The 27,570-nt window shown below is 46.3% G+C and overlaps 1 protein-coding gene across 1 annotated transcript in view; it reads left to right on the top strand.

Moving 5' to 3' along the window:
- SORCS3 (sortilin related VPS10 domain containing receptor 3) overlaps positions 1–27,570 on the top strand; it is a 2,578,554-nt gene that overhangs the window by 1,767,284 nt on the left and 783,700 nt on the right. Inside the window, exon 7 of the mRNA XM_069239432.1 lies at positions 2,581–2,699. Coding sequence (XP_069095533.1) covers positions 2,581–2,699 — 119 coding nt within the window. The remainder of the gene's footprint in view (positions 1–2,580; positions 2,700–27,570) is intronic.

The raw sequence follows: 27,570 nt of genomic DNA, 5'->3' as shown, positions 1-27,570 counted from the left end.
ACCTAAGGAGCACAGCACCACTAGATTGGAGCCAAAGTCAGCAACAAGACCAGAAGTTGACAAGGCATCCCTGACACCGTGGGAGGCTGATGACCCAGAAACCTGCTGTGAGCCCCCATGAACCGGACACCTGCCGAAGAGAGCATACTTGACCATTTGGATCATATACCCTGGGGGTTGCACGAGGCTTGGACGTGGTCCTGTTGGGAGATCCACAGTGACCCCCTTGGCGCAGCCTACCAATGGCCTGCACAGCCCACGTGGTCCTATGGCAATCCAGGGGCAAGGGCCTCAAGGGAATTCCGCTGAGAGGGGAATCCTGCCAAGAGAGATGTGTCCGAGGCAGCTCTATGACAGGCACCGGGAAGCACTGAGGTGACGGACAGAGACTAGACACCCAAAAACTATCAGACAAAAGTCAGTGCACTCGAGTCCTGATGGCCAGAGCACACAAACCATGTGACAACCAACCTTGTGGCTCCAAGTGCGACTTGGATGTGGTCCTGTTGGCAGTTCCTCAGCGATGCCTTCGCTTGGCCTATAATTGGCCTGGCACAGTCCACATGATCCCATGGTAGCCTGCCAAAGGGCCTTGAGAAGACTCCTGTCTGATGGAGTCCAGGTTCGAGAAGGAAGCCTAAAGCTGTGGCCGTTAGGTTGAATCAAGGCCTTCAAGGACAACGCCTTTTCAGTCAGGTCATCCTCAATCTTTGAAGGTTCACCATCCCAGGAGCCTGAATGCCTTCCCAGAGATCCTTGAAGTGGACTTCCCACTGCTCCTGATCCACTTGCATCAAACTATGTAAATAGACTCCAAGTCGTGAGCCCAGGTGGGACAGGACCTACAGTGCTGAGTGCATTGTGATAGCATGGACAGGCAATTGAGGTATTAGGACTTCATCTACACTGCAATTCATGTCCAGAGCAGTCTGGTTCAACTACAGAGGCATGCTGTGAAGCCGAGTGTCCCAGCTGCACCTGTTCCATGCAGCATGTCCGGTGGACTGCCTGAAGATACTCAGGGGGTCATTATAACTTCGACAGATGGTTTACACCATCCTCTGGAGTCCCGACGGGCAGTTTGCCACCACTGCAGCCGCCTCCACGCAGGCCCTAATAAGAGGTTCCCGCTGGGTCAGTGGGAAACAGCCTACAGCATTATCTCTGGCTCGTAACCAAGCCAGCAGCAATGCTGTAGTGCGTAAGGTGCACCAGCACCCGCTGCAAAGTCCCTGCACTGCCAATGCCAAGCCCATGGGCAGTGCAGGGTCTCCCCTGGGGCACCCTGCACCCCGTCTCCTCCAGCCTTTACATGGTGGTGTTACAGCAATGTAAAGGCTTGCGGAGAAGGCAGGGTCGTAATCCCTAGGGCGGCGCTGCTTGCAGCGCTACTCTAGCAGATTAGGACCACCAGCACCACCAGACCCTCCTCAGGAGATGCACTAGTGGACCTGGTGGTCCCACCGCAGCATGACCGCCAAATTCATAATGTGGAGTCAGACCACTGCCAAAGCGGTCAATAGACTGCCAGGGTCGTAACTGGACCCTTAATGTTTATTCTTGTGTTTATGTTTCTCTCCCACAGGTTGGACTTAGTAGTTTGCATTCAATAAAGTTTGGGAGAAATGTAGTGTCCTGCTAGACACAGTCTAGTGTTTCCACGAGCCACTCTGCTGAGGGCTGGCTTCCACACTCACCCCACACTCATCCATCACAGGCGTCACCAGTCAAGTAATACTGCTAATAAAAAGGGTTGGGCACATGTGCCCGAAGCCAATTGTATGAACCCAACTGCTTTGTCTGTGTCATCTTTATTAGGAGCATGAGGGCCTGGGGCCCCCAACACTATAAAAGTCATCTGATGTCAATTAACACCCCTTATTTCTCAGACTAGAAACAAAAAATTAATTGGATCTTCCTACATAGTTAAAAGAAGAACAGTGCCCACCCACTGCCAAACATAACTGTCCACATAGTGGTAAATTGGACTTGGACATTTATATGGGGGCCACTTAATATTGCATAAACGCTTTGAGAGGGATTTGTGTTTCTGTACTGAAAAGAAATATCAGAGGCGCTGCTTCGGCAGGTAGATTTGGAGGGGAGGGGGCTTCCTATTTTCCAGCAATCACTATAGACAAACTTGGCGTATGAGAGGGGCTTTAGATGCAGTGAAAAGAGAGAAGACTAGGGATTGGTTGGGTTACCAGGCGAGAGAAAATATACTGTTTGGCAAAATAGCCAACCTTTTGAAGCCTTCAAAACAGAGAGTGGGAGAGACAGCCTCAATGCTTTGCTTCTGTGAAACTGTGATGTGCGTTTTTGTCTGTGTGTATGGAAACATGTATTGTGAAATCTGACACACACCTCATCATACCCTATTGGAAGTACCTGTGCCCAACTATTTACCAGAAAATACATTTATGAGGAGTTTGTAACATCCCCCCACCTCAAAGCTACGCCCCTGAGAAATGTGTTCCAGTAGCGGCCTCAGGGATGACTGGAATGTAAGGGCATGAATCTGTTCATGGGAAATATTTTTATTTTGCATTGATGCATATGTTGTTTCTCATTCCTCAGATGCACACTATCTAACATGCAGGATTCAAGAATGTTCCGAGACTACAAAGAGCGGACCGTTTTCCAGACCCATAGACGTTAGCTCTTTGGTCGTACAAGACGAATATATCTTCATTCAGGTATGCACAAAAGTGCTGACTGTTTTGCGCTTATTTTTTCCTTTAAATTGGCATGTTGCAGATAACAGGAATAAAGAATGCCTGTCGCTTCGTCACGCCCACAGCCTTCTGGTAGAAATAAGAGCTGCAATTTAAAAAAAACACACAGCACAAGTAAAAAAAAAAAATTGAATATAAATATCAGTGGCAGATGCTTAGCATCACTACTAATAGGAGTGTGTGGATGGCTGCCAGTGAATGTTATGGATAATCAACACAAAATCAAGCCCTGGTTTTCGTTGAGTGCTTAATCTATCATGGCGAGTCTGCTGGGATAAATGTACGCTCCTCTGTGAGCCACCAGGAAGGTGCAAAGAGCTACCCAAGAGGATTTTTCATTCAGGAAGGAAAAAAGAAAACCGTTGCTCTACAATTGTCTTTCAATAGCAATTTAGCCTTGTTCAGGATCGGTGTAAACAATAATTAAAAAGTAATGCAGAGGCCAGGCAGGTGTTACCGGCCCAGTGTTTTTACTTACATAATCTTTTCACTCTGGATAGCTATCAAGTGAATACAGACGGGTAATTGTATAATCTCCACTTGCTCAAAAATAAAATACTTTAAACAATACTGCGTATTCTAAAACGTATTCACCCTTAAAACTTACATAAACACATGTTTACTAATGAAAATGTTCACATATATTATTTGCTATTATGATCATAATGCGTCAAGGGTGGAATATGTATCTTGTGATTAAAAATTAATGTACGTAATTAGTTTGGTAATTGCAATGGCATACTTCATTTAGAAATATGCATAGTCAAAATGTAAAATGACTGCTTACTGTGGCCTGCTCACACTCCCACAGGAATCAGTTTGTCTGGCCTTAATGTGTGTGGAAAATGTTGGCTGTTAAAAACAAGAGGTAGATAGCAAGAGATGCAAATTGTTTTGAAATTTTGTTTTGATATGCTAAAGGGCAATGGAATAACATTACACCAGCCTAATGCAACCAAAGTATATTTAGGTTTTCTGAGTTTGCATAGTGGACGTCAAATAAGGTGTATAAATATTATCACAAGATATCTCAGTTTATGTGCGTGAATTAACCTAGGTTTAGCTTTCTTTAGATCTCACCTACCATAGTATTTACCTTAAGTGGGTGAAAAAGATCTATCGTGGGCTTCCTGCAAATGTAAATGGGCTTACAAGCCACCCATTGCTTAACATTGATTGGCATTGTCTCTTGTTTGTTAGCTTCTTATTCAATGATGCTAGAGCATTTTCATTCTTCGCAGGAATCAAAGCTCATTGAGGCTGATGGACCTTTGGACCCCATGACAGTGTGTGGTAGAACCATACAGCTCAATTTCAATACAAACAAATTAAGTGAAACAGTATGACCCATTTGGCCATACAAGAACAGGAATAAAGTTAAAGGGTTTATTACGGACTAACATTAATAAACTAAACATTATCGCTACCAATACTGATTTACCTCCTTTTCTACCAGGAACACCAAAGACGGCGGCGACGGTGAGTACTGCACCTAGCAGACAGGGGAGGTTCTGTGGGGGGGCTTTGTGCCCAGAGTGCTTCATCCTGCCAAGGACTGGGGTAGTGGATGCTATTCTCCATTGGTTCTGGAGGGGGCTTAGTGCCCAGAGTGCTTCATACTGCCAACGACTGGGTGAGTGGATGCTGTTCTCCACTGGTTCTGGAGGGGGCTTTGTGCCCAGAGTGCTTCATCCTGCCAAGGACTGGGTAAGTGGATGCTGTTCTCCACTGGTTCTGGAGGGGGCTTTGTGCCCAGAGTGCTTCATACTGCCAAGGACTGGGTGAGTGGATGCTGTTCTCCACTGGTTCTGGAGGGGGCTTTGTGCCCAGAGTGCTTCACCCTGCCAAGGACTGGGGTAGAGGATGCTGTTCTCCACTGGTTCTGGAGGGGGCTTAGTGCCCAGAGTGCTTCATCCTGCTAAGGACTGGGATAGTGGATGCTGTTCTCCACTGGTTCTGGAGGGGGCTATGTGCCCAGAGTGTTTCATACTGCCAAGGACTGGGTAGTGGATGCTGTTCTCCACTGGTTCTGGAGGGGGCTTTGTGCCCAGAGTACTTCATCCTGCCAAGGACTGGGGTAGTGCATGCTGTTCTCCACTGGTTCTGGAGGTGGCTTAGTGCCCAGAGTGCTTCATCCTGCTAAGGACTGGGGTAGTGGATGCTGTTCTCCACTGGTACTGGAGGGGGCTTTGTGCCCAGAGTGGTTCATCCTGCCAAGGACTAGGTGAGTGGATGTATCTCTCCACTGGTTCTGGAGGGGGCCTGGTGCCCAGAGTGCTGCACATGGTGTGTGGCAGTTCCCATTCCCTCACCTGTGTGTCGGAGCCATGAGATATCCTGGGAACAGGTAGCATGATACTCCATGGAGGCAGAGACACACCCCATCCTGCGGTGACATAGCCTGCCAACTGCTGGAACTGCCAGTGCTGGTTTTGGTGCCTCATGTACTCTGTGCAGTGTCCAGGACATCTCCTGCAGCCCCGGATAACTGCCCACTGGGGATGATGTTCATGTCGGCTGTGGTGGCACTGTCTGAGCACGTCGCAGGGCAGGTGGCGGTGGTTGCGGTGGTGTCAGCGGCAGAGATGCTGGTGGTGGTGCATGTGTCAGCACCTGTGGAGGGAGACACCAGGACGTCTCCTGCAGCCTCAGATGGCTGCCCACTGGTGATGATGCTGGGGACTGTAGCAGAGGCAGCAGACGTGCAGGTGGGCGTGCAGGTGGTGGTGCAGGTGGGTGTGCAGTGGCGGTGCAGGTGGCGGTGGTTGTGGTGGTGGCCACCGCCGTACAGGTTGCTGTTCTGTCTTGCAGAAGGGGTGTCACCAGTACCTCACCCGGAGGCTCCGTGCCCTGAGCTGACTTCCCTTTAGCGGTGTCCCTTCCCCACCTTGGAAGTCTCTGCTGGGACCTTGGCACTGTCCTCTTTTGTCTTGGAGGAGGCGTTGCTGGGTGGTTGGTGCGGCTTTTCCCTACAGCATGTTGTCCACTTCTTCACCTTGGCAGGTGGTGGAATAGGGTGATCCTTGGCCTCACTAGGCGGCACTCTGGTAGCCCTGATGGGTGCGGCCCGCGGTGTTACTGGACTTGCAGGGACCACAGTGCTTGAGGATGTTGTGGCTGAGGTGCTGGGCTGGGATCTGGACATCCTGGCCCTAGGGGAAGGATGGGGGAGGTGTAGGGAAGAGGTCAGTGTTAGCCTGGAAAAGTTTTTTAGACACTGGGATGGGAAGATGGAGGGGGTTTGGGAGTGGAGGAAGAGGTAGTGGTTGTAGGAGGTGTGCGTTTGCTGAGTTTGGGTGAGGGTGCATGGGCTGGAGGCTTTTGTGAGGTGGATGGCTGTTGAGTGGGTGTGTGCCGGCGTTTGTGTACTTTGGGAGGAGGGCTCACAGACACACTGGGAGAGGACACAGGGGATGTGTGCATGGTAGTGGGGGTGGTGATTGCACGTGAGCAGTGTGAGGTGATGGGCGTGCTGGTGATGGAGGTAGTGGCTGAGGATGTTGTACATGCAGGTGTGAGTGGAGACGAGATTGGGAGGGAGGAGGAGGACGTGGAGGAGGGGACACAGTGGAGGCAGTGGATGTTGGTGTGTCTGCATGGGGATGGTGCTTGTGTGAGTGACTGTGGGATGTGTGGTGCTTATGTTTGCCTGAGCCACTCTTTTGTGTTGATGAGTGTGCATGCTGGTCTGATGGTGTGCTTGGAATAGGCTGAGGTAGAGGGGATTGGGCCTGGGTAGTGGAAGTTGGAGGGGGGAGGCTGGACACAGGGACAATGGCTGCCATCAGTCCTGAGGACAGAGCCTGAAATGCTCTCTGTTGGGCTGTCACGCCAGAATGAATGCCATCCAGGTATGCATTTGTTTGCTGCAAATGCCTCTTGACACCCTGAATGGCATTCAAAATGGTTGATTGCCCAACAGTGAGGGACCTCAGGAGGTCAATAGCCTCCTCACTGAGGGCAGCAGGGCTGACTCGGGCAGGGCCTAAGGTGCCTGGGGCGAAGGAGATGCCCATCCCCCTAGGTGAGCGGCACGGGAAAGTTGATGAGGGGCTGCTGGGAGGGCGGTGCTGGTGGGGGGGTGGCGGCTGTACATGTTGTTGCTGTGGGCACAGAGGTGCCTGCCACCGTAAGGGAGCTCCTATCAGAGGAGGAATCACTGTCACTGGTGTCTCCTCCTGTCCCCATTGTGGAGCTCCCCTCGCCCTCCATCCCACTGGTGCCTTCAGACTCCGTACATTCACCCTCATGGCCCATGTGGGTTGTAGCTCCCTCCTGCTCCGGTGCCAATGCTCCTCCGCCAGATGATGCTAATGCACACAAGGAAAGGGTGACAAAACAAAAAGGGGGGGAAGACAGAGGAGACACATGGTCAATGCCTGCAACAACACCACCGTTGGAGTAAACAACACACAGGGAGCAGCCCTATGCACTAGGCCATGCACTAACAATTCAGGGAAAAATCACATGCCCATAGGGGACTATGCCTAGACCCATTTGATGCACACCTGGAACCCACAGGAGCCTGACTAGGTGTAGAGGGCCACTACCACTTTTGGGATTGGACTGGCACTGAGCCTGCCTAACAATGGATCTACCCTGGCACGTATGCCCTGGCCTAGGGGAACCCACAGCCCACTTCCCACACCCAGAAACCTCATAAAGCGTGCAGAGTCAGCTGCATGAGATTGTACTCACCCCCTTGTGGCTGCTGTGATGCCCTCAAGTGCCCATCTAACTCCGGATATGCCACTGCCAGGATCCAGTACATCAGGGGGGTCATGGTGCGACGGGCACCCCTCCACTCTGTGAGGCCATCTTCAGCTGGGCATCTGCCATCTTCTTGGTCCAGCGGCACAGGTCCTCCCACCTTTTGCGGCAGTGGGTGCTCCGTCTATGGTAGACCCCCAGGGTCCGCACTTCCTTGGCGATGGCACGCCGAATACCCTTCTTCTAGTGGGCACTGACCTAGAGGAAAAGTAAAGTAAGAATGGATTTTACTCCCCCATCGGGTTCATCTTACTCATTGGCCACAACCTCCCACCCTGGCCCACAGACACATACACTGACCATCCTCACATGCTGGCCTCTGCCCACCCCCCACCTGTATCTTCCATTGACTCCACTCCATACATTCATGTCCCATCCATCATGCTCACCAATGTATTCACCTGTTTGTCTGGTGGACCGTAGAGTTGCGTGTACTGGGGGAGGACCCCATCCACCAGTTTTTCCAACTCCGCAGTGAAGGCAGGGGCCCCTTTCCTCAGACACTGTAGCCATTGTCGCTTCCAGACTCAGGTCACAGCAGCACTTGCAGTGTAGGTCCTCTCCTGTTGAAGGTCAGGTATCAAGTGAATGAACAGATAGAAAATGGCGGTCACGTCCGCGGCGGTGCGTACCGTCACTGCCGGCGTACATCGTCATTGCCTCCTGGAACCCACAGGACCCAATGATAACCAATGCTGAATTGCGCCGCAGTCTTCGGCCTCCAACCGCGACGCTGCACAATGGCAGCACAACTACCTAATTTCCACTTGTCCCTCCTTACAGGTCAGGCAGCTGCCATTTCAGGGGACCACATGGCAGGGCACCTAACTGCGTCACAGCACTTTTGGGCAGGATTACAGACATACAGCGCAAAACACCGATTGCATCACATTTGTTCTAAACACCCTTGTGAAACCTATGTGGTGTATGACCCTCTGCTCACCCTTCTCCTCCATAGGGCACGTCAGCTGGGGCAGATGATGAGATGGCGGCATCCTCCGGTGTACAGACCCCTGGTGGACCTGTTGACAATAGATGAGAGACACATCCTGGCCATATACAGACTTGATCGTGCAACAATCCAGGAACTGTGTGCCCAGTTGGAGCCGGACCTCATGTCAGCAATCCGCCATCCCACAGGAATCCTTCTCTAGTGCAGGTGCTGTCAGTACTCCATTTCCTGGCCAGTGGGTCTTTTCAAACAACAGTGGCCATGACATCAGGGATGTCCCAGCCAATGTTCTCTAACATGTTGTCCAGAATGTTATCTGCCCTGCTGAAACACATGCCCTGCTACATCGTTTTCCCTCAGGTGGAGGATTTGCCCACAGTGAAAGGTGACTTCTATGCCCTGGGACATATGCCCAACATCATTGGTGCCATTGATGGAACACATGGGGCATTTGTCCCCCCCGCAGAAATGAACAGGTGTACAGAAACCAGAAGAGCTACCATTCGATGAATGTGCAGACTGTGTGTTTGGCTGACCAGTACATCTCCCATGTCAATGCCAAGTATCCTGGCTCTGTGCATGTCGCTTACATTTTTACGAATAGCAGCATCCCTTATGTGATGGGCCAACTCCAGAGGCACCATGTGTGACTAATAGGTGAGATCAAGGTCCCAATACAGTTGACATAGGTGTCTGGGTATGGGTTGTCCCTGAGGGTTAGTGTGTGTCTCACAGTTGTCCCTCGACATTTGCAGGTGACTCTGGTTACCCCAACTTGTCATGGCTACTGACCCCAGTGAGGAATCCCAGGACAAGGGCAGAAGAACGCTACAATGAGGCACATGGGCGAACTAGGAGGATAATTGTGCGTACTTTTGGCCTCCTAAAGGCCAGGTTCCTGTGCCTCCATCTGACAGGTGGCTCCCTATACTACTCACCAAAGAAGGTGTGCCAGATAATCGTGGCGTGCAGTATGTTGCACAACCAGGCTTTGCGACGCCAGGTGCCTTTGCTGCAGGAGGATGGGCCTGATGTTGGTCTTGTGGCAGCTGTGGACAGTGAACAAGTGGAGGCAGAAGAAGAAGATATAGACAACTGAAATAACATCATCATGCAATACTTCCAGGTAAGAGACTGGCATTGCTCTTCTCACACCATACTACTGTAGGACATTGCATGATTCTGCCTTTTTACCTCTGTGTATGGACCCTGAGAGTTCACTTTGGCTTTCCATTTTACAGATCTGGGTACCACTTTCTGCCTTCTGCTATGTTTACTGCTGCCCAACAACTGTCTAACATTGGTATGTGGAAATGAACATTGACATTGCTATTTTTCAGATAGGATGCAGTTACACATTTTTGAAAGTACAGACTGACTCCAGATTGATTTGTGATTCAAGGGTGTTTATTTCTGTGCTAATAAGTGGAGGGGGCTGTGCAATGGGCTGGGGCGATGGTGGAGGAATGTCCATGGTGGAATTTAGTCTATTGGCATCACAGGTGCATTGTCCAAGGGGGCATAGGAAGTGGAGTAATGGCAGTTCAAGGTGGACAGGGTAACACAATGGGACAGAAGGGTGACAATCAGGAGAGTCTAATTTCCTGGCAGGGATCTTGGCAATGTTCTCTGTCTTGTTCCTGGATCACAGGGACTGTTTGCAGGGTGGTTCTCCTTCTGCAGTGGGTGAGGTGCTGGTGGCCTGTTGGTCCTGTGGCAGGACCTCCTGTCCACTAGCGCCAGCGGAGGTGGAGGGCTGTTCATTGTTCAGGCTAGTGTCAGGGGCTGTTGGTGTGCCACTGTGTCCCTCTTGGTGTTGGCCATGTCTGCCAGCACCCCTGCAATGGTGACCAGGGTGTTGTTAATGGACTTCAAGTCCTCCCTGATCCCCAGGTAGTGTCCCTCCTGCAGCCGCTGGGTCTCCTGAAACTTGGCCAGTACCGTGCCCATGGTCTCCTGGGAATGGTGGTATGCTCCCATAATGTTGGAGAGTGCCCTGTGGAGAGTGGGTTCCTGGGCCTGTCCTCCCCCTGTCACACAGCAGTCCTCCCAGCTTCCCTGTTATCCTGTGCCTCTGTCCCCTGAACCGTGTGCAAACTGCCACTGACCCCAGGTCCCTGATTGTCTTGGGTTGGTGGGTTTGCCTGGGATCCATGTAGTGGTGGACACACTGCTGATTGACGTGTCTTGGGGACAGAGGAATGGGCCCGCTGGGTGGGTGCTGTGGTGGTGTTACCTGCGGGGGGAGGTTCAGTGGTTGTTTGTGACAGTGCCAGGGGAACCGACTGTCCCGAGGTCCCAGATGGGCCTGGCTGGTCATCTTGATCCAGGCATGCAGAGCTGCTGTCGTCACTGTGGGCCTCTTCAGTGGGGGGACTGGATATGTCTAGCACCTCCTGTCTGGTGACGTTGGGTAGAAGTCCTGTTGGGGGGTAATTGCATAGTTATTGTATCTGTGTGTGCCATCTTGTCCAATGGGTGAGTTGCAGGTAGGTTGGGGGGGATATAGTAGTAAAGATATGACTTACCAGAGTCCAGTCCTCCTGCTACTTCTGCGAGGCCCTCAGGATGCATGATCGCCAAGACTTGCTCCTGCCATGTTGTTAGTTGTGGAGGAGGAGGTGGGGGTCCACCCCCAGTCCTCTGTACTTCTACCTGGTGTCTGGATACCACGGAACGCACCTTCCCCCATAGGACGTTCCACCTCTTCCTGATGTCATCCTGTGTTCTTGGATGCTGTCCCACTGCATTGACCCTGTCGATAATTCTCCGCCATAGCTCCATCTTCCTTGCAATGGATGTTTGCTGCACTTGTGATCCGAATAGTTGTAGCTCTACCCAGATGATTTCCTCCACCACGACCCTGAGCTCCTCCTCAGAAATCCTGGGTTGCCTTTGAGGTGCCATTATGTGGTGTGGGTGATGTGTGAGGTGCTGTTTGTTGTGCTGTGTGATGTGTTGTGTTGGTGTGTGTTGTATGAGGTGCGTGGATGATAGTGTTGTGTGCCTGTGGATGCTGGGGTTGTGTTTGCTATTCTCTCTCTCTCTCTGCTTCTTCCAAGAAAATCATTGCAAGGGCTGTGGGTAATGTGGGTGTGTGTTTTATAGTGTTGTGCGTATGTGGGTGTGGTGTGTGTATGTGTATCAGGTGTGTGTATTTTGAATTGTCCAATGTGGTTGTGTTTTGTAAATGTGTGTGTATTTTGAGCGAGGCGGTGTATACCGCCAATGGTTTACCATGATTGAATGACTGCCGCGGTGATTCATGGGTCGTGATAGTGTGGGTGTAGTTCTGTTGGCATGATGGTGTAGGTTTTGCTATCTCCGGTTTCTCACTGACCTTTGGAAGGCGGACTTGTGTGGGTTTCAGTGTTGTGGTGGATTAAGAGATGTGGGTCATAATACCTGTAGCGGATATCCGCCACGGTATCTTGACGGCCGTCAGCACAGCGGTAAGCGGGATTTACCACCAGGGTTGTAATGAGGGCCCAAGCATAGCAGAAAAATAAGCCACAGGCTTGTTTTGCCTTTACATGCAGCTGTGTCAAAAACTCAGCACACACATCCATCCCTCTCACAGCAAAACAAAGAAAAACATTTGTTATAATCAGGCATTCCCAGAGCTGGGGCTCCGCTTGGCTGTCTCTCAGCTTTGTGAATGAACGTATACAGTTGTCATCTAATGGTACCGGATCAGACACATCCTTGTGTGTCAGCCTCTGTAAAGGTATGGCTAAAAGGGAAACATTTGGAATGCACTGGTGACAGTGACTAACCATTCTCAGAAACATCCAGACTTCTTTCTGTGTGATAGGGGTATTTGTTTGCCTGATTGCTAAGATTCTTTCATATGACACCCTTCTCACACCTTTCTCACTGTGGTGACCTAAGTACAGGACTTCTTTCTTGCAGTACTGTAATTTTGCTGGGAAAACCTTATGTTCATTTTCTCCTAAATGATTCAAGAGAGCTATTTTATCTCTTCTGCATGCTTCATGATTGTTTTAGGCAACTAACAGATCGTCTATGTACAGCACTAATACTGAGTAATAGGGCATTTTAAAGGACTCCAGATTCTTTTTCAAGATCTGGTTGAAAATGGATGGTGACTTAGTGTACCCTTGAGGAGTTCAGCACCATGCCAAAACACGGCTGCTGACGCTGAACACAAAGAGGAATTGGCTTCCCTCATCCATGGGTGTCCTCCAGAGGTGGGCTAGGGTGGCACGGGTATCCCTGGGTTCATTCATTTGGATTTCAATTTCTCTGGGTGTACAACTAAAAGAGCTGTTTAGCTTACACAGTAGGATGCACCTTTATAGGTTTACAGGACTTGAATCACAAAACATTTAGAGGGGCATGTTCTGCTACAGGGTTAGTTAACTGCTTATTTGCAACTCCTACAACCAGAATTATTTTTCCTGAAACGGTCAAATTTGGCATTTCTGCCATTGGGACAGTGAAACGTGTAGCTCAAGTGGCAACCAAGAATGGCACATCATGTCCTTAACGTTAGCATTTACATAGGGACCATCTACGTCTAAGAATTCACTGGCATGCAATCCTCATCATCTGGGCTATCAACTTGAAGAATTTCTGAAAGTTCTTCATCACTCTGGTCTATCTGTAGAAACTGTGATGCTATCTGTTTCACTTTTGCATTTACGATCCAGTTCAAGTTCTGTTGGGGTCCAACCATTTGCTGTTGACCCATCGGGGCTTGTGGTACTTGTGTCTGTTGTCCTGGGGACACATTCACATTTTGCACTCAGGGTCTTTGAATTCTATGCATTTGAACCTGATTATTGCCTTGTGTAAGAGCAAATCCAACATTCTGCACTTGCTATTGACTTTGTAATAGAGACATTCCCTCCACCAATGTCTAAAAATACATGAACACCATGTCCTCTACCTCTGGGTTGAACAACATTTGTCACTTGATGTAGCACAACTCACATTCCACCAGCATTCACTATCATCTGCGGGCTCTGATTACATTTCTGTGCAGCCTTCAATTGCATCACCACTACCTTTTCCTTTAACTTCTTCTGTTTCAGTTCCAACTCATTGCTTTAGTATTTTGCATATGGCAGGATCTCTACAATCGTTAGTTCTACCAGCAAATCAGGTGCTCCTGGATCATCTCACTAATGTCTGGCTTAAATCCTTGCACAATTCTGAACACCAAATGACCCATATATTTAGGTTCTATAGTTTCTGTACCACTATGCTGCTTGAAAGCTTGCAGCAATCTTTCATAATATGCACAAATTGACTTTTTTGACTCCTGAGCTGTCTTGTCAGTTTTCTGCCAATCAATATGTTTTGGGGAGACTTTGTTTTTGTAAAACTCAATCACCTTGTAATACTTTTCCATCACATCCTCAGCTGGGGCACCCGTAAGTGGATCTCTTTAAGGTTCACAAGCAGGCCAATTAATAGTCAGTCCACAAATCAGTTGGAACCACAATGTCAAACATCATGTTAAAGTCCTCACATGGGCATTTTAAAAGTTTCACAAATCTCTCTGTCTTCTTGCACCTCTGGTTTCTCTTTCAATCTCGGGTAATCATTTGGAAATGACAAAATATCAGTCCTACTCCAGGGTACTTGAACATAACCTCCCTCTGGTATTTCTCCCATGGGCACCATTTTCACTTTGTCCTCGGCTTTATTTGCTCCTGCCGGAGGCATATTTGGCTTTGCTTTCCTCTTAGCTCATTTCTTCTCCCAGCTGCCTTCCCATTTATCTTCAGCTCTCTATTTCTGAATGTATGTATTCAATTATTTAATATGCAATTTCATTCCCCGGGACCTCATGTTGACTCTTTTGTGATAAACTCCAATCTGTAACTTTTCTTTAGGGGTTTTGATTTCTCTAAATCCACATCGTTAAAAATTGGCTCTTTGGTTGGCAGTCAGGTTACCCCCTATCCAAGCAAGGACCCTCACTCTAGTCAGGATAAGTCACACACAATCCAAATTATCCTGTGCCCACCCTCTGGTAGCTTGACACAGAGCAGTCAGGCTTAACTTAGAAGGCAATGTTTAAAGTATTTGTGCAACAAATCATGCAATAACACAGTAGAACACCACAAAAATACACCACACAGTGTTGAAAAACTATATAATATTTATTTCGTTAAATAAAGGTCAAAACTATTAAGTACACTTTGACTTATCACTGTAGGAAATGATAAAAGAAGTCTTTAGTCTTTAAAAAAGCAACAAATGTCTCTTGCAAGCACAAAGTACCTGGTTCAAGTTCAAATTCTCTACAAGGGGCCGCAGAGGAGGCGATGCGTGGAAAACAGGGAGGTGTGCGTCGATTTTTCCGGTGCAAACAGATGATGCGTCGGTGAGTTTTCACGCAGGGCAGGCTTTGTGTTGATTTCCGGCACGTAGATTGGGATCCAATTCAGGTTGCGGGGTTTTCGGGTGCCCCAGGGACGATGTGTTGTAATCCTGGGCATGCAGAACGAAGGCACAGGGGCTGCATCAATCCGGTGGGTGATGCGTGGAAATTTCTGCCGCACGGTAGGCGATGTATCGATTCTTCTCACAGGAAGTCGGGCTGCGTCATTCCGGTTCCCCCATGATGCAGGCTGTGCGTCGTTTCTTGCAGGCTGTGCATTGATTTTCACCGCACAAGGAGTTCTTTTGCAGAGATGAAGTATTTTTGGTGGTGAGACTTCAAGGAACAGGAGGCAAGCTCTATCCAAGCCCTTGGAGAGCACTTCTCAGTAGAGCCAGAGGACAGCAAGGCAGCAGGGCAAGAGCAGGGCAGCTGTCCTTTACAGAAAAGCAGTCAGGTGAGCCCTTTGGGCAGCCAAGCAGTTCCTTTTGGCAGGTTCTGGTTCAGGGTTTCTTCTCCAGTGGTATCTTGTCCAGAAGTGTCTTAGTTGGTAGGGTCAGAGACCCTGCTTAAACACCCAAATGTGCTTTTGAAGTGGGGGGAGACTTCAAAGAGTGGCTTAGAAGTGCACAAGGTACCCTTTCAGTTCCATCTTGTCTGCCAGGGTCCCAGTAGGGGGGGTGGCAGTCCTTTGTGTGAGGGCAGGCCACTGTCCTTTGACATGTAAGTGTCAGGCCCTCCACCCTCCCAGCTGAGGAAGACCCCTTCAATATGCAGATGTATACAAGTGTGACTGAGCATCCTGTGTTTAGGGTTTGTCTGAGTGGAATGCACAAGGGAGCTTTCAACTGACCCAGCAGGTCATTGATTGTAAGGCACAGAAGGATTTAAGTGCAGAGAAATGCTCACTTTCTAAAAGTGGCATTTCTTAAATAGTAATATTAAATCCAACTTCACCAGTCAGCAGGATTTTGTTTTACCATTCTGGCCATACTAAATATGGCCTGGCTATTCCTTTCGGATCAGAATCTACCACTCAACAGTATATGAGGGTAGCCCTAATGCTATCCTATGAAAGAAGCAGGCAGTGTAAAACAAATTTAGGAGTTTTACACTACTAGGACATATAGAACACACATGTTCATGTCCTGCATTTTACCTACATAGCACTCTGCCCTATGGGTTACCTAGGGCCTACCTTGGGGGGGGGGCATATATGTAGAAAAAGGGGAGTTTAATGCATGGCAAGAACTTTTAAATGCTAAGTCGAAGTGGCAGTGAAACTGCACACACAGACCCTTTTGAGGCAGGCCTGAGACATGGGTAGGGACTACTTATGTGGGTGGCACAACCAGTGCTGCAGCCCACTAGTAGCATTTAATTTACAGGCCTTGGGCACATGTAGTGCACTTGACTAGGGACCTACAAGTAAATTAAATAAGCCAATTGGGTATGAGCCAATGTCACCATGTTTTAAAGAGAAAGCACTTGCACTTTAGCACTGATTAGCAGTGGTAAAGTGTGCAGAGTCTGACAACATGAGGTCAGAAAAAGAGAAGGAAGAAGGAAAAAAGTTTGGGGGGGTGACCCTGTAGAAAGGCCATTTCCAGCACACATCCTATGTCTCTGCTACTTCCGCTAATCTTTCATATGTCTGTCCTGCACGTTGTGTAATGTTTTTGCACATGAACTGCAGTTTATCTTCTGTGTAAGTCAATTGAACTGTGTCCAATGGACCGAGGCCTATATTTAAACTTTTTGACGCAAATCAGCGCTTGGGCAGATTTGCGCCAAAAAGTTTACCGCCAGCTAACGCCATTCCAACGCGCCAGCTGGGCACCTTATTTATGGAATGACGTTAGCCAGCACTGCGTCCTGGTTTACGTCAAAATAAATTATTTAAACCGAGCAGCGGAGGCGTAGAGAGAGATGGGGGTTGTGCATCTAAGAATGGTGCAAGTCAGGTTAGAGTAAAAAATATTGACTCTAACCTGACTTGTGCCATTTTTTGACACACAACCCCCATGGAAATGACTCCTGTCTTAACAAAGACAGGAGTCATGCCCCCCCCTGCCCAGGGGATTTCTGTCCCTCAGACATGGCTATTGGGCACAGTGGCATGTAAGGGAGCCCAAGTTAGGCCCGACCTATGCCACTTAAAATAAATTTTAAAAATACTTACCTGCACTTACCTGCACTCACCATAGATGTGTCCCCCCATCCATGGGTGTCCTCCAGAGGTGGGCTAGGGTGGCACAGGGTATCCCTGGGTGCAGGGAAGGGCACCTATGGACTGCTTCCATGGTCTTCCACCATGGAAAAGAGCCCACAGGTCCCTTAACGCCTGCCCTGACCCAGGTGTTAATTTTTGTCGCACATCGGCATTAACGTAGTTTTTTTGCTCCGCCTCCTAGACATGTGCGCCATTTTTGCCCGGTTGGATAAATATGGCGCACAGGTGTTTAAGTCATTTTTTGGACGGGAACGCCTACCTTGCATGTCATTCATGCAAGGCGGGTTCACGCATCCAGAAAATGACGCACACTGAGACATTTTGGCATTCACGTGGTCGGGAGTCAAAGTATTAATATGGTCTTAGTGTTGTGCCAAATTTGGGTTAAAAAAAATCTGGCGCAAGCAGAGTATAAATATGCCCCCTAAAGTCATTTCATTCAATTCTGATTTTATTCTGGAGATGTTCACTGATCTATGCCTCTCAGGAGTTTCTTCTATTCTTGCATTTCTGTTCATTACACCTGTTGCACATTGTGGACTCAAATCATTTAACCAATCTGTTAGCTGTTGTGCAGTAAAACCTTGCAAGCTGATATTATTTCTCTCTGGTGCTTCTGCTCTTGCCGGTCCCATATTAGCTGAATCAGGGAATTAAAATGTGATAAACCACCTAAAGGATCCTTCTCCTTGTGAAGTGCTGCAGTGTACATTTTGAATTTGATCAGGCCCGGGCACAAAAGGAAAAGGGTTTCCATAAGGAAGCTTTGCATCAGTAGTAAATCCTGTTTGTCTTGTCATTCGGTATGAATCCACAATTAGTGTCGGGGGTAACAGTTGGTTAAGAGATGCACTTCTCTCTATTTCTGAATTATTATAATATACTGCTCTCTTTTTACCAATTGGTGATATCCCAGTCAAATTAGCTTGTGTATTAGGAATTATTGGGTAATTCATCGAATTGGCATTGCTTCCAGACTTACTTGAAGCATACAAAGGGACAACTGGACAACAGGATCTATGGTCATGGAACTGTTAGTGTATCTGGACCCATTTGATTTGTCTGAATCTGAAGAATTGTCATACCTACACTCTGTCCTGTCAGGACAGTACTGTAGCCTTGACCTGTGTGACTCAGGGTAACATTTGGCATTGTTTGAACTAGGCTAAACATTGGCATAGGTTGATTCGGGATAGCATTCTGCACAGGCAGACTCACACCGGGTGCCTTGACTGTTGGTTTCACTTTAGAAATTGGCACAAACTGGTTCACAACTGGGGTTGGTACAGACTGAACTGTGATAGCATTTTGAACTGCTAGTTTCACTTTAGGAATCTGTGTAATTGAATTTGGGGGTATACCTGGTGCTACCTGAATCAGGGTGTGTGCAACTGGGGAAACTGGCACATTCGAGGTTGCATTGTGTGCTGCTCTACTTAGGGTTTCTGATTCACCTGAATGATAAGGAGGCGGATGATTCATTAAGGGCTGACTTATAAATTTGTCATCTGAATCACCCTCATATGTTACTGTCTTTTTATCCTCAGCTTCTGTTGTCTGATCTGCCTTGCCTGCCTTTTTCATATTGTTAGTTTTTGTGCTTTCACCCTCTTCATTTGAAATAGCTGGAAGCATTCTAACTCCGTCACGTATATTTGATCTCCACCATTTCTCCTCTGTGTCCCATCTAGCTTCTGCAAATGTCTTAATTGCTCTTATTCTCTTTGCTTTAAGTTTCCAAATACTAAGGGCTTCAAACTGTGTGGGCCTTAGAGGTAGTTTCTCTTAATAGATTATGAACCTCAGACTGTCTAAAATTCTCAGATTAAAGGTTCCCTAGTAGGGAAATGCAAAAGCACCCTCATTTTCAGTTATTTCCTCTACTGTTCAAGCCACAAACATGAAGAAACTCCTCCTACAGGTGACACATAATAGCCTGGAGTTCCCTCGAGTGGGGCTTCTAAACCTTCCCTAACTGGAATAAATACATCTCCTCTTAAAGCACTCTTCAAAGCTTTAAAGATATTCATTTTGATCAAATTCAATTAATCACATTAACTTTGATTGAATCAGGAAGTAATTTCAGTCTCACAGCCCTTTTCTCATGTTGTTCTCAACCAATAGAAAAGTGGTATTGTCCACCAATACCAGCATAGCTTCACACCACCTGACCTATACCAGCACAGCACAGAGTGTTGTCATACTCACTTCTTTCAGCAGCTGCAGTCACTTTGCAATTGTCTCTACACACAATTATTCAAACACACTTTGCAAGCAAAATTAAACAACCTGTCGGTGCACTATAGTGTAGGAACTGAAACACTTCAAAGCTGTCCGGAGAAGCACTTTCCAGCTTTCACAATTACATAATGAGTGAAACTTGACCAGCAATTCTCACTCTCATTGATAAAGATCCTCCATGGACCCTCAGAATTGACTTAATGCCAGCCAATAACACCCTCACTCAATGAAACTATTGGCACTGCCAACGACGTCTTATGACAAGTACCTCACTGCAGACATTAAATTAAGCAGGTGTCTTCTACATTTGTGCATTATCCGGAGATCTTAGGCCATGACGGACCCATCAACAACAACAACTGAGGATATTATTGGCGCAAAATGTGCCACAGTCAAATGAGAATGATGACTCCGCAAAATATTTCTTAACATAGAACTTCACCGCAATCTTCAGCCAAAAGCAATGCAAGCACAAAACCTTATTAATACTCATGCATCCGTCAATTGTAGGTATCATGCCGGAATCTCACCAGTCTTTGTGACAAAACATGGGACAAAGTTTGGGGTGGGCAATCTTTGGGATGGGCAACCACATAGGTCACTCCTATCTCCCTAACAGTTCACAGGAATGGTTCTCCCCTCTTGTAGGACAAACCATACCTCTGCTTCCAAATCTGCTAGAGCATTTTAATCTTTCACACAAATCAATACCTATTGAGGTGGACAGACCTTTGAACCCTGGAAATGGATGTGGTAGAACCATACAACTCAACTTCAATACAAGCAAATTAAGTTAAACAGTATGACCCATTTGGCCATATGAGGAAAACTCCAGTCAAGTGGTTTATTACAACCTCAAGCTCAAAGTCATGAAAATATATATTTATAAAGATACAGTGTCGCCAAGGGTTGCTCAGGGAAATAAAATAGATTCAGTCAGACTAACATTAATAAAGCTAAGCATTCAAAAAGAAAAAGACAAAACACTAACAGAATCAACTGTGATATAAAAAGTCAACATTGCTCAAGCCTAGCAAGCATCAGTCAGTTTCAAATCATTAAAGTTATAGTTTTCAGCTGAGAAAAGGGGAAACCCTTTCATGGCTGAATTAAGGATTAATGTGTGTGGGGTGGAACACATGCAGGCAAAAGACAAAAAGGAAAAAAATGGCAAAAAGATTTTGGAAAAAAAGCTAATCTTAGGCAACAAGATACTAACTACGGAGGGCAAAAGATACATAAAAAGGGAAAGCATCAGCATGTCGGAAGCTCGTTCGAGAGACCTGCAACAGGGAATTCTGTTCCATGGCCAACTGGAGCTCTGACCCAGGATTGGGTCTGAGTTTCTTAACCTGCCCAAGCAGGGAAGCCCTCCATGTGCCTTTGGGTCCCTGTCCCATGGCACCTTGCAGAATGTCAGCACAGTTCACTGTCCCCAGGGTCCTTACTCAATCCCCATCAGAGTACTACTTATTACTGTAATCTGTGCCAATTGAGTGACATAGATCGAAATTTGAGGGAATATATCAGTCCTCCTAGAGCCAAGATTTTAAAACAAGCCCTCATAGAGACTTCTAAAACAGCTCCGATTTCTGAACACTTACTCATGTCAAGGAAATAATGTGTTTAGGTTATTTATTAAGTACAAAACATCACCAGGGACGTCGGCATGACATATTTCCCACCACACCTGTAGGCATGATAAATGTCACACAGGAATTATTTTACACATCCCTAACTATAATTTCACACAGCCCTAGCCCATTGTAAAGCATAGATTGATAACCTTAGCATTAGTACAAAAATCCCTGAAAGGAACTACCATTCAACTTTCCATTTAACTATCAACAAAGCCTGTACTGACTCCTTACAACACCTAACTATGCCTTTTCAGAACTCCAGAAGATATATTAACCCAAAAATCAGATAAGAGATAACAAGGAAAAAGAAAGCTAGGCGATTGAAGAAGTGTAAAAATAACAGACACCTTTAGAGAATACAGTGCAAGTACACTAAGGGACAAGTAGTGTCTTATTATCACTATAAATCTTCATGTTATGAATACTATTCATGTACTCTACAGCATAATGCAAGTTCTCAAATCAGGATTTCAGGAAAAAAGGTGTGTTGCAAATACCATGAGCTGAATTAACCTTGTGTCTGAAGCTTCAGCAGAACAATTGCAAGCTGATGTGATAATGACCAAATCTATTTTACAGATCTATGTAATGAATGCAAATGTACACTCAGCACAGACTGTTTAAAGCACACACATAAATAGCTTTTATCACAGACAATACCATTACAGTGTTAGCCAGTAGCCATAAGCATAAAAACAAGTCTGATAAACCGACACCACTAACACTTTACATAATTGATTTTTGTACTAAAACTGAGATGAGACAAACTATTGGTGACTTTGCACATGTTATGTAAACCAGCTGTTAAAATCAATGAGCAGTTTTATGTAGCCCTCTCCTCTATGAGCTATTGATAAGAATTTAGCTTCATAGCTTACCCACACTTTGTCCACAAAAGTAAGAAGCCATGCCCCACACATCTTCTATAATTTAGGGCCAAGTGAACAAAAATTGGTTGCAAAATATTGGTCACAAACTTGACCACTAAAGACGTTTGCAAACTGATCTATGTACCATAGGTCAATTCATAAAAATGTGAACCCCAGGGGGTCCCAATCTGACCTACCTCATGAGTATTACTTGGGTAGGTAGCAAGTTGCAACTCACATCTTTTGCGTTTGAAAAGTGGATAACCTATATTTTATCTACTTCTAATTATATAAAATCATAAAATCATAAGATCACTGTGCTTTCATTTTTCTGCTTCTGTTTCTCTGGTGCAAATTTTTAACTTGATGCAGATTAGATTAGTTTCCCCCTATATTTATTATACCAGCAGAAATAAAATGCAAAAGGATTTGCACTTTTTCTTTTGCTTGGCACCTGTACACCATTTCCTTCATATGAACCCAAAAATCACTCAAAGGAGAAACAGAGGAAGCAGTAGCAACTAGGTTCAACTCGATGTTCATATGTTCAAATTTGTTATTGTAACATCTTTTGTCACCAGCCTATTGCATCGGTGTGCAAGTTAGGATATAAAAAATAATTAGAAAAAAGGGAAGCTACTAATCAGTTTATCAAGTTGTAAGAAGTAAAGAAAAAGATCAAAGTAATTTATATAATCAACAATCATAACAGCTCTTGCACAAATCCTTTCCTAAACTACTACACTGAAAGACAAATGTGGAAGTCAAAATATGCCTGCCTCCCTTCATTAACAATCATGACCTAACTGGGTAGTACAGTGTGGCTAGGAAACAATCTTCCATGTTGTTGATTGATGTCTTTACTAGTGCAATGTGGTGAGTTGTTTCTGTTTCAGGCTGCAGTGTATTGGCTGTGCTAATATCCATGGTGTGCATTGCAGTTGAAAATCACTTCTGAAATTCAACATTCAGTATACTATTGAGCAGTGTGATGAGTGTGTGCTTCTAGGGTTACGTGCAATGGGGAGGGTTAGGTTCAATTAACTTTGAAGGTTTAGGGTCTCTTGAATTCATTACAATATGTTTGGCTGGTTGGTCAGGATGCGCTGCAGTTGGATAGTTGGTTAGTGTTATACTTTTGTGTCCCTAGGAGGCAAGCCATTAATGGTCTTTACTGAATGAAAGCTCTTGTTTTCTTTCTGATTTCAGAAACATCTTATAAGTGCCTTCAATTTCTGCTTATAGGACTTCTTTGTGTAGGTCAGCTAGCCTCCTAATGTAAAATTTAAGATTTTCTGGACCCACATTAGGAATTCTAATAATAGGTCAGCCAATCCTTGGAATTTAATGTGCTTTACTCAAAATATTTGAGTGATGATCATTATTGGACCTGACCCTTTTACAGGGTCATTCATCAGACCTTTTGACTTTTGTCTCCTTATTTTCCTGACCTTTGTTGGCTGAAGTTATGACTCTGAGCACTTTTTCCTGCTAACCAGTGCTAAAGTGCATGTGCTCTCCCTTGTAAAATTGGTATGATTGGCTTATACCTAATTGGCATAGTTAATTTACCTACAAGTCCCTTGTAAAGTGGTATCCTTATACCCAGGACCTGTAAATGAAATGCTACTAGTGGGCCTGCAGCGCTGCTTGTGCCACCCACGGAAGTAGCCTCCCAAACTTATCTCAAGCCTCCTATCGCAGGGCCTGTGCATGCAGTTTTCTGCCACAGGGACCTGGCATTTAAATTTTAATTTACTTGCCAGGCCCAGAACTCCCCTTTTACTACATGTAAGTCACCCCTAAGGTACGCCCTAGCTAGCCCTATGGGCAGGGTGCCATGTATGTAGAAGGCAGGACATGTGCTAGGTTGGGTGGCCTGTCCTGGTAGTGACAAACAGCCTAACTTGGTGTCTCACTGCTGTGAGTGCTGCCGTCTCATAGGATTGCAATAGAAATGCCCTGCCTTATGTGTAAGTGATATTGTCTGATTTATGAGGGGTAGCGTAGGCTTGTTTGGCGTGGTTGTGATAGTGATAAGAAATGCTTCTACTGGTGTAGGTGTACTTTTTATTACTATTACAGAAATGCCACTTCTAGAAAGTGCGCATTCATCTGTGCTTATGACTCTGGTTTTTGCAGCTTGACTCCAATCCACACTGACAGTTGGGGCAGACTGACAGTTGGGGCTTTGTGCATACTTTTCAGACAGCCTATACACAGGAAGGGTGGAGGTGTCACAGAGGTGCATCTACAAATTGTATAGTCGTCCTGGGCTGAGAGAAGGGAGAGGCGGGGCACACCTGCATTTGTATAGGCTGTGCCCTTGCCTCACACAATAGGGTCGTTTACCCCACACTGATGTTTGGAGCTGCTGGGAGAGAGAAGGGGCACTCCCAGAACCAGTTGTTACTGGTTGGAACCCCCACTCTTCCTTATTGACAAAGACACTGTAAACTTAGTATAAGTACAGGGGAATTTTCCCCACAATTGAGACATTCTTTGAACATTCTTGGAACTGGACCGAAGGCTGCTGAGAGGACTCACCAGGAACCGCCATGGACTGCTGCTGTTGTGCTGACCTGTGATCCACAGGAGGAACTGCCACTGCTTACATCCACTTTTGCGCTGGCCTGTAGCTGGGTTCACCAGCCCTGTGCTCCTTCTTCAATTATTGTCTCCTGGGGCAGGATGTTGTGGCCCCTGGCCCCTGTGAAACTGCTCCAGCACGAGAAGTGCTGCTTCCATGACTTGGCACCTGGAGAGTGCTGGCTGTGCCCCTCTGCATCGCGTAAAAACACTGACACTGTGTGGAAATCACAGCCGCAACCCTGGCTGACACTATTATTCTGCACGCTTTGAAACGCGTTTCCTGGCTGCCCAAAATCACAGCTGCAACCCCGGCTAATAGCGTGGTGCTAGCGCTTAGAAAAGCACTCCTTGATTGCCAAAATCACTGCTGCAGCCCGGGCCGAATCAAAGTTCCTTTGCGCTTTGGAAAGAGCTCCCGTGCCGATAAGGATCACCGCCGCAACCCGGGAGACTGCCTGCCTTCTGCGTGAGTGTTGGCGGCCCTTAGGACCCCCAGGGCACTTCTTAAATCGAAGAAAGGAGCTAGCACACTCCTATTGTGTCCCCGGGTGAAGAGCGCTTTAGGGAGCACCCCCGGGGCACACGTCGGCACCTGTTTCTGTGCTGTCTCCCTCGTGGACGAGGGAAGGCAGCAGGGCAGTTCCCGCACCTTGTCGGGTGCGGCCGCGTGTAGAAACAGAGGGGAAGCCTCATCGGATAGGCTTCCCCCTGCTCCCCCAAGCCCTTAGAAAGGTGCTGAAAGGCACCTGCTCATGGAGTAGGGAACGGAAACCTTGTCGGAGGTCCCCCAGCCACTGAGCCCCCCTTCCTAGTTGCCTGGCCTGGGCTTGGACAACAGAGAAGGGAGGTCTCACAGGCGGCCCCTTCCTTTAGCCCCCATACTTTGAGGGCTACCTCACCCCCCACCCCTTTGGCGGTAGGGCTAGTTGAGGCCCGTGGTGGGCCCCACAGAGATAGAAAACAAGACATGGTGCCGACCGCCCTGCTCTCTGAGGAACCCTGTTAAGCGCATTGGAGCGCCAGGGGCTCCCACCACGACCTTCCAGGCACCAGGAATGCCTTATCCTACTAAATAAGGTACTCTTGGGGACACTGGGAGGGTGGGATGTTCCAGGGTTATCTTCTTAAGGATATGTATTTTCTTTATGTCTTTCCATATGTGCAATAATGTTCCTTTTATGGACATATATGATATTTTTATAACAAGTGCATACATTTATTTATTGTGATTCCTGACTACTGCTTGTGTTGCAGAATCCTGAGTACTTATGTGTTCTAACGTGACAACTGCTTATTCATGCAGAGTATTTGTAACTTGTGTAACGTACTGACAACTGCTAAGGTAGCAGTGTATTACTGACGTGCATTGTTTGGTCTAATAATGTTTTGTGCAATACAGTTTATTTTTACATAGCTCAATGTTGTGTTTACTTTGTGGTGTACATCTTGCGCCAAGTGTGTTGTGTGTGTTGTGCAAACACCTTACACATTGCCTCCGAGTTAGCCCTGACTGCTCGTGCCAAGCTACCAAGGGGGTGAGCAGGGGTTATCTTGGATGTGTAACTCCCTTTCCCTTACTAGAGTGGGTGGGTTCTGCCTGGCTTAGGTGCATACCCTAGCCAACCAGAAACCCCATTTCTAACAATCATAGTTCTGGAACATGCCTCCAAGGCATCTGACACCAATACTTGAGTGCCATGTGGTGTACTCTCCTTAAAAACGTCTATTCTGGAAATAAACAACACAGAACCAGCCAACCATCAGGTCTGCTTCATGTATCAGCATTGCCTGACATTGGAAATAACATGAAGAGAATGATTTATTCTATGTACAGCAAGAGAGCTTTTTCTTTGCAACTAATTCACCAAAAGAATTACGCTTATATTGAATCTATCCTTACTTAATATTAAGAAGATGAGAACCCTCTGTAAGAGGGACATATGCTAATAAATTAACATCCTACAATTTCTTAACATTGTGCTTAGAAAAGCTCTGGAAAGCCCTGCAAACAGGATTTCTGCTAAAATGTTCCATGTTGGCTGGGTCTGTTTAGAGTGAAAACAATCTCTCTATGTAGTGACAAAGACAAACATAAAAACCAGGCAGCCTTTCAATGAACGGTGAAAAAGGTAGAACTTTCACTAAATTATACTGACAAAGGCACTTTGAACATTACAGTCTTAAGTTCTCAGGGGCAAGGAGAATTAATTAAAAGTGCAGATATAACATGTTTTGGCCAACACCTCAATTGGTGTCAATCAATAGGCTGCTAGTCGAGTATGTACAAATATATAAAGTTTTAAACATTTCTGTAGGCGGTCACATTAGTATTGTATCTATACCTGTGGAGGTCTTCTAAAATATACAAATTCATACAATGATGATTTTAGAAAATTGGCTTGTCCTCAATAATTACATTCAATACGTAATCTACTTTTGATGCTTTTGACCACGTTATCCTCTTTCATATTCAAGCGTTCTTTTCACAAAACTCCTGGATCCAATCCATGTGGTGCTTTGACATGTCGTGAATAAAGTCACCTTGTATACTTATTCTGGGTCCTTGTGGCACTGTAAAATGTCGAAATGAGACAATTGACGTCTAGCTATGTGATAGGTTTCTCCAACACTTCTCCTATTTTCTACCATTATTGGATCATTTAATCAGTAAAACATTAATTGTTCCTTGTGCTTGTTATTGTGGAGTCTATATGTATTTCATACATCTATTGCCATTCATCAACAGAAACCAAATATTGCTATGTTCCAAGCCATTTCTTTGAAATTCAGTAACTGCATTTTGCATTTCCAAGAGTTGTTTGTTTGCTTTCTGAACCAGCAAGCACACTGTTCCTTACCCTGTCTATGCCATTTATGTGCTATCAGTGCAAATATGGGATTCAGTGTAGTTACAGGTGCTGATATCAAAGCCATTTGTTTTGTCATTCTATTATTGTATTAATATCTTTTTTACAATTTGGAACAGAGGTCTCTTGTCACATTTAGAGCAAACTAAAGCATGCATTTTAAATCTATGACTTCCAGTAATATTTTTTTAAAATGTTGGTGTGAAACATTAGATTCTCTATCGTGATATGTAAGGACAGTTGAATGAAAGCCATGAAATCAAAATCTGTTAGATTTTCATAAGGGTGATTTATGAAACAAGAGAGCTGTGGA

The sequence above is a fragment of the Pleurodeles waltl genome, chromosome 6 (genome assembly GCF_031143425.1).
Source record: "Pleurodeles waltl isolate 20211129_DDA chromosome 6, aPleWal1.hap1.20221129, whole genome shotgun sequence".
NCBI classification, from domain to species: Eukaryota; Metazoa; Chordata; class Amphibia; order Caudata; family Salamandridae; genus Pleurodeles; species Pleurodeles waltl.
Note: the sequence above shows the minus strand (reverse complement) of the source record. Positions and strands in the feature narration are given on the sequence as shown.